The 17,180-nt window shown below is 35.1% G+C and overlaps 1 protein-coding gene across 2 annotated transcripts in view; it reads right to left on the reverse strand.

The window, feature by feature from the left end:
- Nucleotides 1-17,180, reverse strand: part of SLC44A1 (solute carrier family 44 member 1) — a 213,510-nt gene that overhangs the window by 105,861 nt on the left and 90,469 nt on the right. For both annotated transcript variants that reach the window (XM_020995459.2, XM_020995458.2), the window contains exon 3: nucleotides 11,956-12,098. In XM_020995459.2, the coding sequence (XP_020851118.1) occupies nucleotides 11,956-12,098 (143 nt within the window). The remainder of the gene's footprint in view (nucleotides 1-11,955; nucleotides 12,099-17,180) is intronic.

Here is a 17,180-nt window from a genome sequence, read left to right on the forward strand (position 1 = left end):
TAGTGAAAATAGCTATAGTAACAAGGATACATTCCTTATCTATCTCCTGTAGCTAATGATACACATTATCCTAAAGAAGCACACTTTTTTCTTTGTATAACCAGCTGCCCAATAGTGAGCAGCCATCTTTTTTCATTTCATGTAATATACAAATACTACTAGCTGAATTTTCAATGACACACCATCCCACCAACTGTTGGTGAAATGTGTCACACTCAGTGTAATAAAACTTCTTCCTCTGATTTGTTTCAGCTTCAGTGTTAACTAGTTGAACTAATAAAAAAATTTATGGAACATTAGTGATTTGGAGAATTTTTACACATGACTATTAGTAGGTAGCTTGGATTTCTTCCTTTGGAATAAAAAATACTTAGGCATAACTTCTGAACAGTTAACTTTCTCTAGTTTTTACAAATTTGAAACAGTTCCTCATACCTCCTGGAAATTTGACCTTTATTAGAGAAACTTTCTGTAAAGTTTCCTGTTTCCCTTCTAATTTTAACTATGTTAGTTTTGTATCAAACTGTCCATTTTATCATCTTTTGTTTGGTCATGTTCGGTCCCTTGTTTGGTCATGTTCTCTTCTCATTGATCTAAAAGGTAATTTCTTAAACTATAATAGCACCTTTTGTCGTTTGGTCATTTCAGTCGTGTCCAACTCTTTGTGACCCCATTTGGGGTCTTCTTGGCAAAGATTCTGGAGTGGTTTGCCATGTCCTTCTCCAGCTCATTTTATAGATGAGGAAACTGAGGCAAACAGGGTTAAGGGACTTTTCCAGGGTCCCATAGCTAGTAAGTATCTGAGGCCATATTTGAACTCAGGTTTTTCTGACTCCAGATCCAATGTTCTATCCACTGAACCACCTACACTTACTCCCTTAGTTTCTTTTTCTTGTCTTGTTGCTACAGCTAGAATTTCTAGCACAATCTTCTCCTTAATCATTTCTTCTCTCTGGGTGTTTGTGACAATAATCTTCCCTGGTTCTCCTCCTACCTGTTTGACCGAACCTTTTCAGTTTCTATTGTTAGACTTTTATCCAGGTCACCCTCACTAACCACGGGTATCTCCTAAGGTTCTGTTCTGAGCCTTCTCTTTTGTCTCCTTACTATTTTCATTTGGTGATTTCATCAGCTCCCATGGATTTGATTATCATCTCTATATTAATGATTCTCCTATCTACTTATCCAGCCCTAATCTCTTTTCCTTCAGTCTCACATCTCCTACTGCCTAATACTTCTCAAATCAGATATGCTTCAAATTCAACATTCCAAAACTGAACTCATCATCTTTCTCCCCAAACCTTTCTTTCTTCTTAACTTCCCTATTATAGTTGAGGGTACCACCATCCTCCCAGTCATTCAGGCTGGAAACCTAGGTGTCATCCATTGCTTCTCACTCTCTCATCTCCTATATCCAATCAGTTTCCAAGTCCTGTTACTTCTACCTTCATAACATCTTTCATATATGCTTCCCTTCTCTCTTCTGATACTGCTACCAACATGATGCAGGCTCTCATCACCTCTCAACTGAACTGTTAACAGTAACCTGGTTTATCTTTCTGCCCCTAGTGGGCAGAGGCCCACTCCAGTTCATTATCCATTCAGCTGCCAAATTTATCTTCCTAAAGTGCAGATCTGACTGTCACACACACACACAACCCCCTTCTACTCATTCAGTACTCTCTAGTGGATCCCTATTGCCTCCAGAATCAAATATAAAATACTCTATTTGCCTTAAAAAGCCCTTTATAGCCTGGTCCTCTCTTACCAGTGTTCTATCTTATTCCCCTCCATGTACTCTAAGAACCAGCTATATTGGCCTACCTGCTCTGGCAAGACATGCCATCTCTTAACTCCATGAATTTTCACTGGTTGTCCCCTGTGCTTGGAATTTTCTTTCTCCTCATTTTGGCCTACTGGCTTCCCCAGCCAATATCTGACCTTCTGCAAAAGAAAGCCTTTCCAGATCCCCATTAACATTAATACCTTTTGTGTAAGCATATTTTTAAAACCTCTTTTTAATTTCTCTAGAAATATTAAAAATAAGATTTCTCTAGCTTAAGGTCCTTTCCCAACTTTTCTCTTTAGAAAAGTGGAAAGAAAAAGGCTTGAGCCTTCCTTGGAAGTGGAATAAGAGTGATAAGGAAACTAAACTCTTATCTAAAGGGTATGATAACTTTCTTACCACCCAGAATGAGAGTGCCAGGAACCACCTAATGACAGTGTCTGTTCTCTTTTGAGAACACTTATTTATTTATTGAGACCATCTATTGATCACAGGAAGGGACAATTAAGGAGAAGTGTTCCAGGAAAGAACTGAGAAGTGACTATTTTGGAACTTAAACCTCAAATTATTTTTAACGTATTGTGATCTTTTCTTATTCAAAATTCCTATAAAGGTTAGCTGAAATCTTACAGAAATAAGAGAGTCATGTTGCATAGCACTGGAGACTATGTTCATTTGGATAACTCTCTTTCCAAGCTAGAAATGGCATGGATATATATCAAAAGAAACTGTTCCTTCTGACTTGAGTCTAAACTGCAAAGTACTTTATCGGTATATTTTTATTTAACACTTCCCTCTGTGATTACCTCCTATTTATCCTGTTTATATGTTGCTTGTATATAATTGTTTGCATGTTGTCTACCCCCATTAGACTATGAGATCCTTGAAAGCAGGGCCTGTTTTTGCCTTTTTTTGTATCTCTGCATTTAGCACTGTGCCTGGCACATAGCAGGACTTAATAAATGCTTACTGGTTGACTAAGTATATCAAATAATAGTGGTGATAATGGATATGCTTGCTTTATTCCTGATCTTAATGGAAAGGTTGCTAACTTATCTTCTTACATATAATGCTGGCTGTTGGTTTAAGACAGATAGTACTTACCATGTTAAGGAAAAGTCCGTTTTTTCCTATGTTTTAAAAAAATTAACAAATAGATATTATATTTTATCAAAAGCTTTTTCTTCATCTATTAATATAATCACATGATTTTTATTGTTCTTTTCATTAATATGATCTATTATGTTTGTAGTTTTTATAACATTAAACAAACCTTGCATTTCTGGTATAAATCCAACCTGATCATAGTGTATAATCATTCTGATATTTTGCTTTAGTCTATTTGCTTATATTTTATTTAAAACTTTTATGTCATCATTCATTATGATTTTTTTTTCTTTTGTTTTTTCTTTGGTTGGGCAATGGGGGTTAAGTGACTTGCCCAGAGTCACACAGCTAGTAAGTGTGTCATGTGTCTGAGACCGCATTTGAACTCAGGTCCTCCTGACTCCAAGGCCAGAGCTTTAACCACTGCGCCACCTAGCTGCCCCTTTTAATTTTTTTTAATATTTTTTACTTTTTTTTTTTTCCAGGCAATTGGGGTTAAGTAACTTGCCCAGGGTCACACAGCTAGTAAGTATCAAGCGTTTGGTCTGAGGTCGGATTTGAACTCAGGTCCTCCTGACTTCAGGGCCAGTGCTCTAGCCACTACGCCACCTAGCTGCCCTTTCATCATTCATTATGAATGTGAGACTCTAGTTTTCTTTCCGTTTTCATTCTCCCTGATTTAGGTATCAGGTTCTTCATTTTCATAGATACAGAATCTCAGGCCAGAGAGAAACTAAATGACTCAACCAAAGTCCTAGTGAATTCGCACATTTTACTTTACTTCACAGTGAAATACATAAAAAAAAATTTACTAAGTTCCTACAATGTACTAAGAACTCTGTATGGTTTTATAAAGGATGTAAAAAAATATAAGGCATAGTCCTTGTCCTTAAGGAATTAACAATCTACTTGGGTAGAAAATATTAAAAAAAGATTCAAAAATACAAAACCTGGCACAACATGGATGGCCATAGGTCTATTAGAAATTCTGAGAAGGATAAGAGTAGTGGGTGAATAAAATAGGAGGTGAGAGTTTGACCATTGCTTTGAAGGATTATTAGGATGTTGACATGCATGTAAGAAGGAAAGATGGCATTTCCTAGTTAGGGAAACAAAATAGTAACAACTCTTCGCCCACAGTGTTTTAAGGCTTACAAAGCATTTTCTTTCTAACAACTCTGATCATTAGATCAATGATTCTCCAATTTTATACTTAGGGTCCCAAGACTCTGAATCACCAAGTGATGATATACCAATTACTATCTGAGGCAAGATTTAACCCTGGAGTCTCTTGACACCAAGTCCAACATTCTTCTCTGTTGTATCATATTGCCTCCCCAAACTAAATAAGCAAAAACAAAATTGCTACATGTAAAATTTTGCAATGAATTTTAAAAAGATCAGCTATATAATTACAGGATGGAAGAAGTACAGCTAGATTGTCATTCCTGTGAAAAATACATTATTTAGTTAACTACAAGCTTAGTGAGTCAACAGCAATGTGATGAGACTTGCCTGTTCAATTATGGATGACATGCACCAAAAGATACTGACAAGGCAAAGCATATGTAGAGGGTGGATTCTGAGGGGCATAAAAAGATGTAAGAGATGAGATAAGAGAAATGTTTGAAGGAACTAGAGATGTTTAGTCTGGAGAAGTAAAGACTTGGGGAATGACTTCATAGGTGTCTCAAAATATTTGAAGAACTACAACATGAAAGAATTCAATTATTAATTTTGTTAGGTTCTAAAAAACAGAACCAATACATAAACCAATGTAATACTTAAGATCAGGAATTTACTGGTGGATACTTTCTCCACTGATGTAGAAAGCAACAACTCTTTTCCTTTGTAGGCACCTATTCTCAATGGCTGAGGCTGAAAAAAAAAATGACCACCATCTGATGGCCAAGTGTATGATGATGTGCTTAGGCAGTCTCCAAACAAACAACACACAGTCTGCTACTGAGCTGTACCTGACGCCTTTCCAGTTTAGGAGGGTATATGAGAATAGCCATCACCTTCAAGAATTTGGTCACCTCCATTACTGAGGAAGCATCACAAAAGGACTACAGTGGAAAAACTACACACACCTCAAAAATAAAATCTTAGGATGACAACTGCTTTGTGAATGCTTAGATTTATTCTGTTTAGTGAATACCAAATACCCCATTTAGGTTTTAGATAACTGTCCAGTATGATATTCAACAGCTGGATTTTTCAAAGACAACCCTGATTATCATCATCATTCAAACTGCTAATGTGCCAACATATTGTTAGACAGCACACTCAGTGTTACTGTAGAGATTTTACATTTCAATGGCAAATTTAAAACCTTTGAACATTTAATGTTACCTTTCTAATGAGTTAGGCAAAAAAGAGTCTGGGACTGATAAGTAGATGATTTATTTTCATTTATTATGACAAATAAAGTTTTAAAATATAGCCTAGTTTTATTATCATGTACACACCTGAAATGGAGTTTAACTATAAATCTAAGTTAACTTCATCTTGGTTTTAAGGAATTAAGGGAGTTTTCCACCAAGCATTGTTACACTTTTTATTTTCCCATGAAACTACAGCAGTCCTGTAATTTAAAACATGCAAAAATATAATGAATAAATAAAGCTACGAGTTAGATAATTGAAAAGACTAATAAAATGGACAAATCATTAGCTAAGTTGATTTTTAAGAGGGAAACCAAATCACCATTATCAAGAGCCAAAAAAAAAAGATAAATCATAAATGATGAAAAGAAATTGTTAGAAATCACTTTGTGGGGGCAGCGAGGTGGCGCAGTAGATAGAGCACCGGCCCTGAATTCAGTATGACCTGAGTTCAAATCTGTCCTCAGACCAAACACTTGACACTTACTAGCTGTGTGACCCTGGGCAAGTCACTTAAACCCAATTGCCTTTAAAAAAATCACTTTGGCCATTTACAGGTGAGTAAAACCAACAACTTAAAAGAAATACATGAAACTTTAAAAACGAAAAAAAATGAAAAGAACTAGAAAAAATAAATTAAATAACTCATATTAAATAATCTCAGAACAAGAAGTTGAAATAAGACATAAAAGGACTCCCAAGAAAAACAATACAGGTCCAGATAGATTATAAGTGAATTCTAGCAGATATAAAAATAACAATTAACTCCAAATTATGTAAGTTGTTAGAAAATATAAAAGAAGACATCCTATAAAATTTCTTTTGTGAAACAAATATGATTTTGATATCCTAACCAAAGACAGATAAATAAGAGAAGAACTAAGACAAGAAAGTAAGAGAAGAAAAATCATAAATCAATATATGGTGAATATTAATGCAAAATATTGAATAAAATATAACAACAAGGCTATAGGAACATTCAAAATATTATCTACTATGAGCAGGCTGGATTTATACTAAGAATTCAGGGATGATTAAAGATTAGGAAAAATATAAATGTGTATATAATAGACCAGTTTAATAGCAAAATGATTTTTAAATTGTGATGACATCAATAGATGTAGGAAAAAAAATCAACAAAACATAAAATTCATATATTTAAAAAAAACAGAAAGCATAAGAATAAATGGACCTTTCCAATAAATGGTAAACCATATCTAAGAAAAAGCAAATATTAAAGTAATCTGTAGTGGAAAAATACTAGAATACTCTACAGTAAGATCAGGGATAAAACAGAGCAGACTCTGTTGTTACCATTTTCTTTAATATAGTTCTAGAAATGCTAGCAACAGCAATAAGAAAAGTAAAAGTAATTCAAGGAATATGAATAGGCAAAGATAAAACAAATTTACTACTATTTGTGGACATTATGGTTTACCTAAAGAATCTGAGAGGTTCAACTAAAATTAACGGAAATATTACCTTCAATAAATAAGTGGGATATAAAATAAAAGGAAGTGAAGGAGAAATGAAGAATATTTATTAAACTCCTACTATGTGCTAACTACTGTGCACTGTTTAACAAACATTACCTCACATGAGCCTTACAACAAACCTGTAAGGTAGGAGTTAATATGATCCCTATTTTACAGTTGAGGAAATGGAGGCAGAGGTTAAGTTACTTGCTCAGTGTCACACAGTAAACTTCTGAGGTTATATTTTGATCAGAGATCAAAAATTTATTACTTGTTAGACTTATTTAAATGTATGTGCATACCTGGATTCAGGAGGACCTGAGTTCAAATCTGGCCTCAGACACATAACACTTACTAGCTGTATGACTCTGGGCAAGTCACTTAACCTCACTGCCTAACAACAGGAAAAAAAAAGTACGTGCATAAAAGTGTATATGTATATATGCATATTTTAAAAAAATAATACAACACTGCACGTTGTTGAAGCTGAGTTTCTCTTATGGTCACCTTCCCAATTCTTTGTGTTTTGAGATGTTTGTGATAGCTGATGACTGATTTTTTTTTTTAATGTACAATGTAGGGGAAGGGCATTCAGTGTCAAGAACAGAATGATCCAAAAATACCCTGTAAGCATTAAAGCAATCTATAACTATGAATTGTGAGTATACTTTTAAAAAAAGTTCTCTGTCCTAAAATGGGGGGAAGGGTTGAGGAAGGGAGTTAAGGGAATTTTAAATGGATGGTCTCAATTTTCTCAGTGAAGTCAGTGGTTAAATCATTTCCTGTGATGTGAGAGGTTAGTACAACTGGTACAAGAGAAGAAAAGATTGGAACAGTGGAGATGAGAAATGATATAAGGAACTGATAACAGTAAATTAGTCTTACTGTTGTGCAATGTGGAGGACCACTTAAATTTCTTATGGACAAAATAAGTTCCACATGTCTACATTCACCATTGGCACCTTAGAAGCCCTACAGCAAGGGCTCCTAACCTTTTTGTTGTGTCATTAACCCCCTCTGGCATTCTGGTAAAGCCTAAAGACCCTTTCTCATAATAATATGTTTTTAAGTAACTGAAGGAAATTCTATATTTGAGTTACAAGAGTTAGTTAAAATAAAGATATAATTTTTTTCCTATGTAACTCCCTAAAATCTATTTACTGACCCTTGGTGGGGGCAGTGGGAGGGGAAGGAAGATGGATCCTAGTAGGTTATGAAGGCCTGCCCTAAAGAAAGAACATAAAATGGTGGTACAGACCCAAGAATAAGAATTCATAGGCTGCAAATATCAAAAGGTCAGGGGGAACAAGTGATTTTATGGCATTAGCTAATTAAGCATATAAGTAGCAAGCTATGGGATGGTGATGATGATAACACAAAGAACAACTGATATTTATATGGTGCTTTAAACTTTACAAAGTTCTTTACATACATTTATCTTATTTGATCTTCACAATACCACTATCAGCTAAGTGCTACAGATATATTATCCCCATCTTACAGAAAAGGAAAACCAGGCTAAGAGATGTTAAGTTACTTGCCTAGGGATACTTGCTACCAAGTGACTAAAAGGATTCAAACTTAATTCTTCCGACTTCAACTCCAATTCTCACATTCTACTATGCCAAGACCTATAGTAACCAGAAGGTACATACTTCTAACTATACTTGCTGATGGAACTCCTACTATACTCAGTCATTACTAATTTCAAAACTCTGCGCAAAAATCACTTTCCTTGTTCTTGGCAGAGCCTCTATAGGAACAGCTACTACAGGAATCTTAGCCATTAGCAGAAACTATTCCCAGAATGCCCAGACTCCAACAGCAGGATGGTGTAAGAAAGATCCTTCCAGCATTAGAAGACCAAACCTCCCTACTTCCAACGTTCCTTGGAGACTCTTTGGAGCTTGAGATGTCAGGAGTTTCCCTTTCCCTTTCAAGACCATCAGATTTCCACCCTCACCGCTCCTAGAAAGCCAAAGCCCTAAGTCCCACTGCCATACCTGATACAGGAAGCAGGAGTGGGATTTTTTTTTTTCAGGTTAATGACAAGTACTTTCTTCATCAGTTTTTGGTAGAGAAAATATATCTCGTGTATCCCTAATTGGGACTCAACACATTTTCTAATGAAAACAATGTTTAAAATGATGATTAGGTTCCACAATATTACCACTACAGTTTAGCTCTACCACAGGTTAAAATGATTTCTAGGCTAGCCTCAGAAATTAGTAGCCTTTTAAGATTATTTTAAGGCTATTTCTCTTGGAAAACAAGTCTCAGGTTCTCAGTAGAACACAACCTATTTGCATGCTAAGGATTATCTATTTGATATAGTTTTATGGGTAATTTTTCTATACTGCTTGATTAACCAGTACACACACTACACCAAGTCAAAAATATCAAATGAAACAAAAAAGGTCAAAATTGGACTGATAAACAAGGAGCCTTTTAAATTAAAATCTACAATAATGGTTTTCTTCATCAAGAAAGAAGACTGCCTCATCAAAACTCTGAATCACCCTTGCAACTTGCTCTGCACACAACAGATGTTTAATAAGTGTTTTCTGTTGTAGAAGAATAGAGTATTATGGAGACAGGGAATCCTGCTAGTAGAATACAGCAATAATCTGCATAAAGAAGGTGCAGGCTGAAATAACAGATTATTAATCCAAAAAATGACTAATCTAGAGAATGGAATACTGATGGGGTGTGGTGACTGGATTAAAAAAAAAGATGAAAGAGATGAATGAATCAAAGATAACTGCAAAGTTTTAAGTCTGAGAAAACAGAATAGGGAAATCCAAGGCAGAAAGAGGAAAAATGGGCAATTGGGTCCAAAGAATCAACTTTAGGCATTCTGGGTTTTAAGTAAAAGAAGCACAAACAAATGTAAATATCTGGTAGATTGCTAAAGATATAGGATATCTGGAGAAAGAAATTTGGGGATTATCAGGATAATTTCATGGAAAGCCAAAGGAAGGAGACAAACTGTAGAAAGTGGGAAGTATAAACAGAGGTGATAAAATAGTAATGGACTGACCCTTTGGGGAGAAACCAAAAATAATGGTCAAAAGAAAGGAGATTAAAAAAAAAAACCACAAAAAAAAAGAATGGAGATAGCCAAGGCGGTAGATATGAAAGAATGTTGATACTGTCTCAATTCAACATGTTCTTTCACTTTTATATAATTAAACGGGACCCTTTAAGGCAGATGATACAAAGTAGACTGCACTGCATACATCGGTTTTATTAACTGAGGCTTCTTTTTCCAGGAAGAATAACAAATCATCTCAAGTATGCTGAGATCACTATCTGTTCATTTCTTGTACCAAAGGCTACTGTTTTCATTTCCCCCTTTAAATTTCATAATTTGAAACTAACAGTTTCAAGATTTCAAATTTGACTCCATATAATTAAAGGTTACCGTGAGGAGAGACTCAATACCAGAAGTTTAAATACAAAAAGTGACAAAGCTCAGTAGCCTTGCTGATAGCCATGTTTCATACAGTCAAGTTATGGTAGACCCATAAGAAAAAAAATTTTCATGCATTTAAATTGATCTGGACTGTGGAGAGTAGGCTTAAAAAAAGAATTTCTGCAATTCTTTATTGTGGACGTTCTTCATTCCCTTCAAAGGATGTACCAGGAAATAAAACCTCTGAGTGATCCAACTAAGGGAAAGGCTTTAAATATAACCCAGGGAAAAAAATGATCCCTCTGTCTTCCAAGGCTTGGCCCACTTAAACTGTAAGAGGTTTATCACCACACCAAGGTTGGGTGTTGCATAGCAGGTGATGAATTTTTTCAATTACAGCTCCAAAGGTGTCAGGGAATACTTGTCAAGAAAATACCCACACTGATGAAATCATTGATCCTTTAGGTACTAAGCATGACAGTCACACAAAAAACTAACAGAAGAATTAGCAAATTCATTGGTCTTCTTTATACTTCTGTTGTCAAATGCATTTGTTTTGACCAAACTACTCCACCTTTGTGAAAAATTTTAGTACTCATTAGTAAATTATAACTGTTCATTTCCATAAATACGCATAAATTCCAGGAGCATTATATTTCATAACAGGGAACTTGGCTCACGCACCATTTTCATGTATTGGTTATAAACAAGATATACTGTGTTTCTTAAGAAGCACAAACGATTTTTATAATAACAGCATTAATAAACAGAATCCTGATTAATCAGTTTTTTCATTCTTTCATGCCTGATTGGCTATTTGGTTTGTATTCATCACTTATGTAAAAGCACTAATGGACTCAATTTACTCTACCATCTCAAAACTATTTTCTGCTAATTACCTTGAGTCCTCCGTATTAATAAATACAGTGGTATCAAACATGAAAATGGCCTACATGAATCATATTCAACAACAATACACACACACATACACACACCCCTTAAACTTAAAACTATGAAAATGAATAAATCTAGTTTAAGTAACAGTTTCAAAATGTTTCATGAAAATTGCAAGGTGATTGGGAGAAAACCAAATTTAAAATGCTAAAAACTATGTTACAAAATGGGTATTCTGGGACAGCTAGGTGGCACAATGGATAGAGCACCAGCTCTGGAGTCAGGAGAACCTGAGTTCAAATCCAGTCTTAGACCAGACACCACTTGACACTTACTAGCTGTGTGACCTTGGCCAAGTCACTTAACCTCAACTGCCTCACCAAAAAAAAAAAAAAAAGGGGGGTGTTTTACACAGTGGTTTCAAACAAAAAAATCCTAAAGATATCCTCATTGTTTTAACACATTTAAAAACTCAACAGTTCCATTCTCTATTTCCCTGTCCAAATATAACCTAAGAAAGAAAAATGTTATGCTTTGTTCTCTAGTTTTACACATTCATTCTAATATCAAAACTGCCAATTGGTGAGAAAATGGGAGGAGTACATGCATAAGCAAAAGATTTACTAGCATCAAGTCTACGTGCACATATTAAAAAAAACCAAACAAATGTGCACATTTTAATTGTAGCAGCTAATTTTAACCAGAAATGTATTTTTTCCTTACTGAAAATGAGGAATTATTCAGGTAAAAGAAAGCAATATTTTAAAAATCAAAAAGGAGGTTGTAGCTAACAAGAATACTTTATTCTATAAAAGTAGGAAACTCAAATATGTGCCTTCCGAAAGCTATTAAAATGCTTTGATGTTCACCACAGAACATTCATTTACTCACTTCCGATGGGTGTGGTCGAGGCCACTGTTAGGTATTCTTTCCACTTTTGCATTTTTCTGCCCACATATATTTCCATAGCTGTCGTATCCTGACACTAGTCTTGCTGCTGCACCTGTTGCTATTGAAAAGCCACAAATAAATCCCTAGAAAAGAAACAGAAAAATAAATAAATAAATGAATAAATGAATAAATAAGTAAACCAGTACACTGTCTCAATAGCAACAGTCACAGCCTGACACCCAGATGCCCGCCCTGCTTCTGTCTGTTCCAAGGGAACAAAGAGCTTTCTTCCAACGACTGAGAGTAACAACATTCCACTGTTTCCCTTATTTTTCCTCTAGCTCAAAGGGAAAATACTCCCAAGTAAGACCATGGGGAAACACTATTTACAGTCGTAACCAAACTTTTGCAGGAGGGTTGATACATTTTAACAAAACCATATTTTAAACGAAAAGGTGTCAAAGGCAAAGGAAAAGAAACATTTTTTTCTTTGAAAAGTAGCTGTAGCTATTTGTGTACACCAGAATCATTCTTACCTCAACAAGCAACATAGATGCCTTCCAGCAATAAAGTTTCAAACAAGAGAATGGAATTTACCATACTGCAGTTATAAAGTATTTTACATACAGGGGAGATACAGAAAAGCAGCAAACTGCATTAAGGATCAGTTATGCTTGTAAAGGTTACTTCATTACATGGCCATACGCATTAGCACAATACCTAAAGCAAACAGTGAGAAGCTTTAGAGAGCGTACTATTCTTGCTAAATCAAGGATGAACAGGCTGAAACAAGGAAACAAAGATTTAAATTCAACCCAAGGATGTTCATGACAAGAAAGTGAAAAGAAGCGATACTGGAATCATAAACTGATCAATTAAATTTCTTTGGGGAGGAGAAAAAAGTTTTTTTTAAATCGCACAAATTATAATGTAATTAGGTGTTCATGTTTTATTGTCTATATTAGATTGGTTAATGAAAATATGTCAGAGGTTATAAACAGTATTAACAATATGTATAATTTCTAATAAACAGGTGACATTAGTATTAGAATACTAATTCAAAGTAGCTATGCTAGATTTCAGGTCAGCTGTGCTGAATGCTCTATTTTACAATTCACATTTGACCAGCTAGGGTAGTTCATATATGTGAAGGAAACCAAACAAAAACATTTGCCCAACTATTTTCCCTTCCCACCCCAAACCACTCTCTGCCTTGAAATAGCAACCACTGTTGCCACAGAAGCTTCTCTAGATGGAACTGCCTTTAGCTGAAAAGATTAATACTTATTCCAACCTGAGAGATTTGACTATTACTGCTCATGGATTTAGTATCATAGAATTGTAGATTTAGAATCAGATGAGGTCTTTGTTTTACTAATGAGAAAACTGAGGACCAAAGGGATTGAGTGACTTGCCACTGTCACATAAGTACCAAGTAGAAGAAATGGGATTTGATCCCAGGACCTCTTACTCTAAATCCAGGACCATTTCCATGCACTGTGCTAAGAAAGAGGAGAAGGTTAATAAGAAACTATTTGTCTACTCTCACTCAGCTGCTTCTCACTTTCCTTTTCACTTCTGTATATCTTCTACCTCCTGAGAGAGAAGTTTTTATTAGTCAGATCTCCAACATATTTCCAAACGTCGAGGGAGAAGCCAGAGGTGAATAAGGACTATATCAGATACCTAGTCCTTCCTGCCTCTAGATTTATGGGCACCCTAAATCCAAAAAAGACAGAGACAGAGAGAGTAAGCCCTAAACAAGAACTCTTAACCATCTTCACTTAAGCCATCAATTAATAGCATTTATTAAGCAATTACTAAGTGCCAGGCATGATGCTAAGAGCACAGAATACAAAGCTAGGCAAAAAAATGGTCACTGACCTCAAAGAGCTTACATTCTAATAGGACAGACACCATGTACATTACACACACACACACACACACACACACACACACACACACACACACAGAGGAAATGGAAGGTAATCCCTGAAAAAAAAAACCCATCAGCAGTACAGGAGTATAGGAAAGGCTTCTTGCATAAGTAGAATTTTAGCTGGGTCTTGAAGGAAGCGTGGCAAGTTAGGAAACAAGTGAAAAGGGAAAGCATTCCAGCCAGGGGTAGAGCCAGTGAAAGGCCACAGAGTCAGGTGATAGATCGTCATGTGCAAGGAATAGCATGAAAGCCAGTGTCACTGGAATTTAAGAGTATAGGGAAGGGGAGTAGATTGCATTAAAATTGGAAATGTAGAAAGGGGTCAAGTTATGCAGGGTTTTAAAAGGAAACTAAAGGGTTTTATATTTGACCCTGTAAGTAATAGGGAACCACTGGAGTTTATTAAGTAGGAGTGTGGTCAAACATGGTCACACCTATGCTTTAGAAGGATCATTTTGGTGGCTGTGTGAAAGATGATTAGAATAAGGAGAGCTTTGTAATATGTGATGAGTGAATTGGACCTCATAGTTTTAATTTGAATTTATTTTAGTTTGATAGTTATATTTGAAGAATTTTTTCACAGTCATTGCTTGCTATTCTTTTAAGAAGTGTATTTATATGCTTTTTACCATTTATCAACTAGGTAATAGCTCTGTTTCTTAAATATTTATATCAATTCCTCATACATCTTGAATATCAGATCCATATCAGAAACATTTGCTGCAAAGATTTTCCCCTAGGTAACTGCTTCCACTTTAAGTCTAAATGTGACTGGTTTTATTTGTGCAGAAAATTTTTAATTTTGTGTAATCAAAATTGTCCATTTTATCTACTACGAACCTGTTTGGTCAATAACTCTTGCTCTCCTCGTTGTTGTGGAAGGTATCTCTTTTCATATTCCTAGGTCTTATAAGTATTTAGACTTCATTGTGGCATATGGTTAGAAATTTTTATCTAAATCTAATTTCTGCCATACTGCTTTCCGGCTTTCCTCAGCAGTCTTTGTTAAAAAGTGAGTCCTTACTGTAGTAACTATTCTGTTGTTGTTTTTTTTTTTCCAAACACAATGTTTGAAATACAATTGCTTAAGTCTTGGATATATAATCTGTGCCAGTGAATGATTTTTTTTCAGCAATAAAAAGTTTTCATGATTACTGCTTTTAAGTATGGTTTCAGATCTTACATTACACATTACAAGGCCCTCTTTATTCCCACTTTTTTCATTATTCCCCTTGAGTGTCTTGACTGTCTGCCCCTCCAGTTGAACTCTCTTTTCTTGCCCTACAAAGTAGCCACTTGGTATTTTAATCTGCATGACTCTGAATCTTTAATTTAGCTAGTACTGTCATTTTTTATTATATTGGCATGGCTAAAGTCATAAGCAGTTAAATCTCTCCAATTATTCAGGCCTGTCTTTATTTCTGGAAAGAGTGTTTTATAGCTGTGTTCATAATTGCTATATACTGGTAGCTAGACTCCCAAATACTTTACATTCTTTTTTTTTTTAAGTTAGGCAATTGGGGTTAAGTGACTTGCCCAGAGTCACACAGATAGGAAGTACTATGTGTCTGAGGCCAAATTTGAACTCAGGTCCTTCTGATTCCAGGGCCGGTGCTCTAGCCACTGTGCCACCTAGCTGCCCCAATACTTTACATTCTGTAGTTATTTTTAATGGAAATTCTTTTTCTTTTTCTTTTTGCTGGATCTTAGTGATAAAACTGTTATCTTATTTATTACTTATTTCATTTAATTTTTAATTGACTCTCTAAGATACTGTTAATTCCAATAAGCAATGATTTTGTTTCTTCTTTGCCTGTATTTATTCTATTTGTTTTTCTCGATTTATTGCTATAGCTAGTATTTCTAGAACTATGTAAAATAATAGAGATGACTTATCCCTGACATTATTAGAAAGTCCTCTGACATTTCTGTACTACAAATAATGCTAGCTCTTGGTTTTAGACAGATATCATTTAAGTAGAATGATTGACTTATTCCTACACTTTTTTAGCATATTTAAAAAATTTTTATGTTAATATCTTTAACAAAAGAAGATACTTTTCTTGCATTTTTTGAGGTTCTCATGTGTTTTCCATTGTTTTTATTAACATGGCCTTTTACACTGATAATTTTCCTAATATTAAACTAACCTTGCATTCCTTGTGGAAATCCAACCTAGTAATTTGCATATTCTCTTTACAATGTTGTTGTAACCCCTTGTTAATATTTTACTCAATATTTTAGCAATTACGCTCATTAGAAATAATATAGTTTTCTTTTTCTGTTTTATCACTCCTTGGTTAGGTATCAAGACCACATTCATTACATTAAAGGATTTGTTAACATCTCTTCTTTCCCTATTCTTGCAAATAATTCATTTAATGTTATAATCAATCATTCTTTGAAAGTCTGATAGAATTCACTTGAAAACCCACCTAGTCCTGAAGATTTTTTTTATTTGGGAGTTCATTTATAGCTTATTCAATGACATTTTCTGAGATAAGGGTTTTTCTCTATTGATTATTCTGTTAATATAGGTACTTTATATCTTTAAAATACTTATTCATTTAATTTAAGTAATCAGTTGTATTGGCACATACATGAGCACAATAGTCCCAAATTCCTTTATTCTGTCATTTGCTGTGAATTCTTTTTCATTTTTGGTGTTGGAAATTCAGTTTTCCTCTTCATTTTTAAAAAATAAGATTACTAATGATTTGCATATTTTATTAGTTTAAGAAAAATCAGCTCCTAGAGAGACTGAGCCAAGATGGCAAAATAGGAGGAAGCAATTTAGCATTTCTGCACATAACTACTCTAACAACTATCCAAGAAGAATGCCAAGTAGTACTTGGGAAATTGAAGAAGGTGAGTGATTTTTCAAGCCCAATATTACAAATCTGATCTACAGGCAAGTACAAGGTAGAAACTACGGAACAGGGTGGATGGGGATCAAAGACTCAGTGCTTAGAGCCTGAAGTAGGCCAGCAATTCAGGGACACACAGAGCTGACTTCAGATTCATCCAGTCACCCAGGTCAGCAGTTCCAGATCTCCCAGGGATATTGCAAACACAGACTCAGGGTCCAGTACATCAATACAGGGATGCCCAGGACATATGATGAATACAGTCTCTAGCCCAGTATTATAGCACAAGTGGGAGGGGTCAGCAAAGATAGTAGTGTTCTCTTTCATAGGGACCAGATCAATAGCACAAGAAAAAAGGCTGTTTCCTAAAGGGGCAAAGATTGAAGATCCATCCCTAAGAACTCCTAGGTAGGCTGACA

This window comes from Phascolarctos cinereus, unplaced genomic scaffold (genome assembly GCF_003287225.1).
Source record: "Phascolarctos cinereus isolate Bilbo 61053 unplaced genomic scaffold, phaCin_HiC Scaffold_4;HRSCAF=312, whole genome shotgun sequence".
In the NCBI taxonomy this organism is placed as follows: domain Eukaryota; kingdom Metazoa; phylum Chordata; class Mammalia; order Diprotodontia; family Phascolarctidae; genus Phascolarctos; species Phascolarctos cinereus.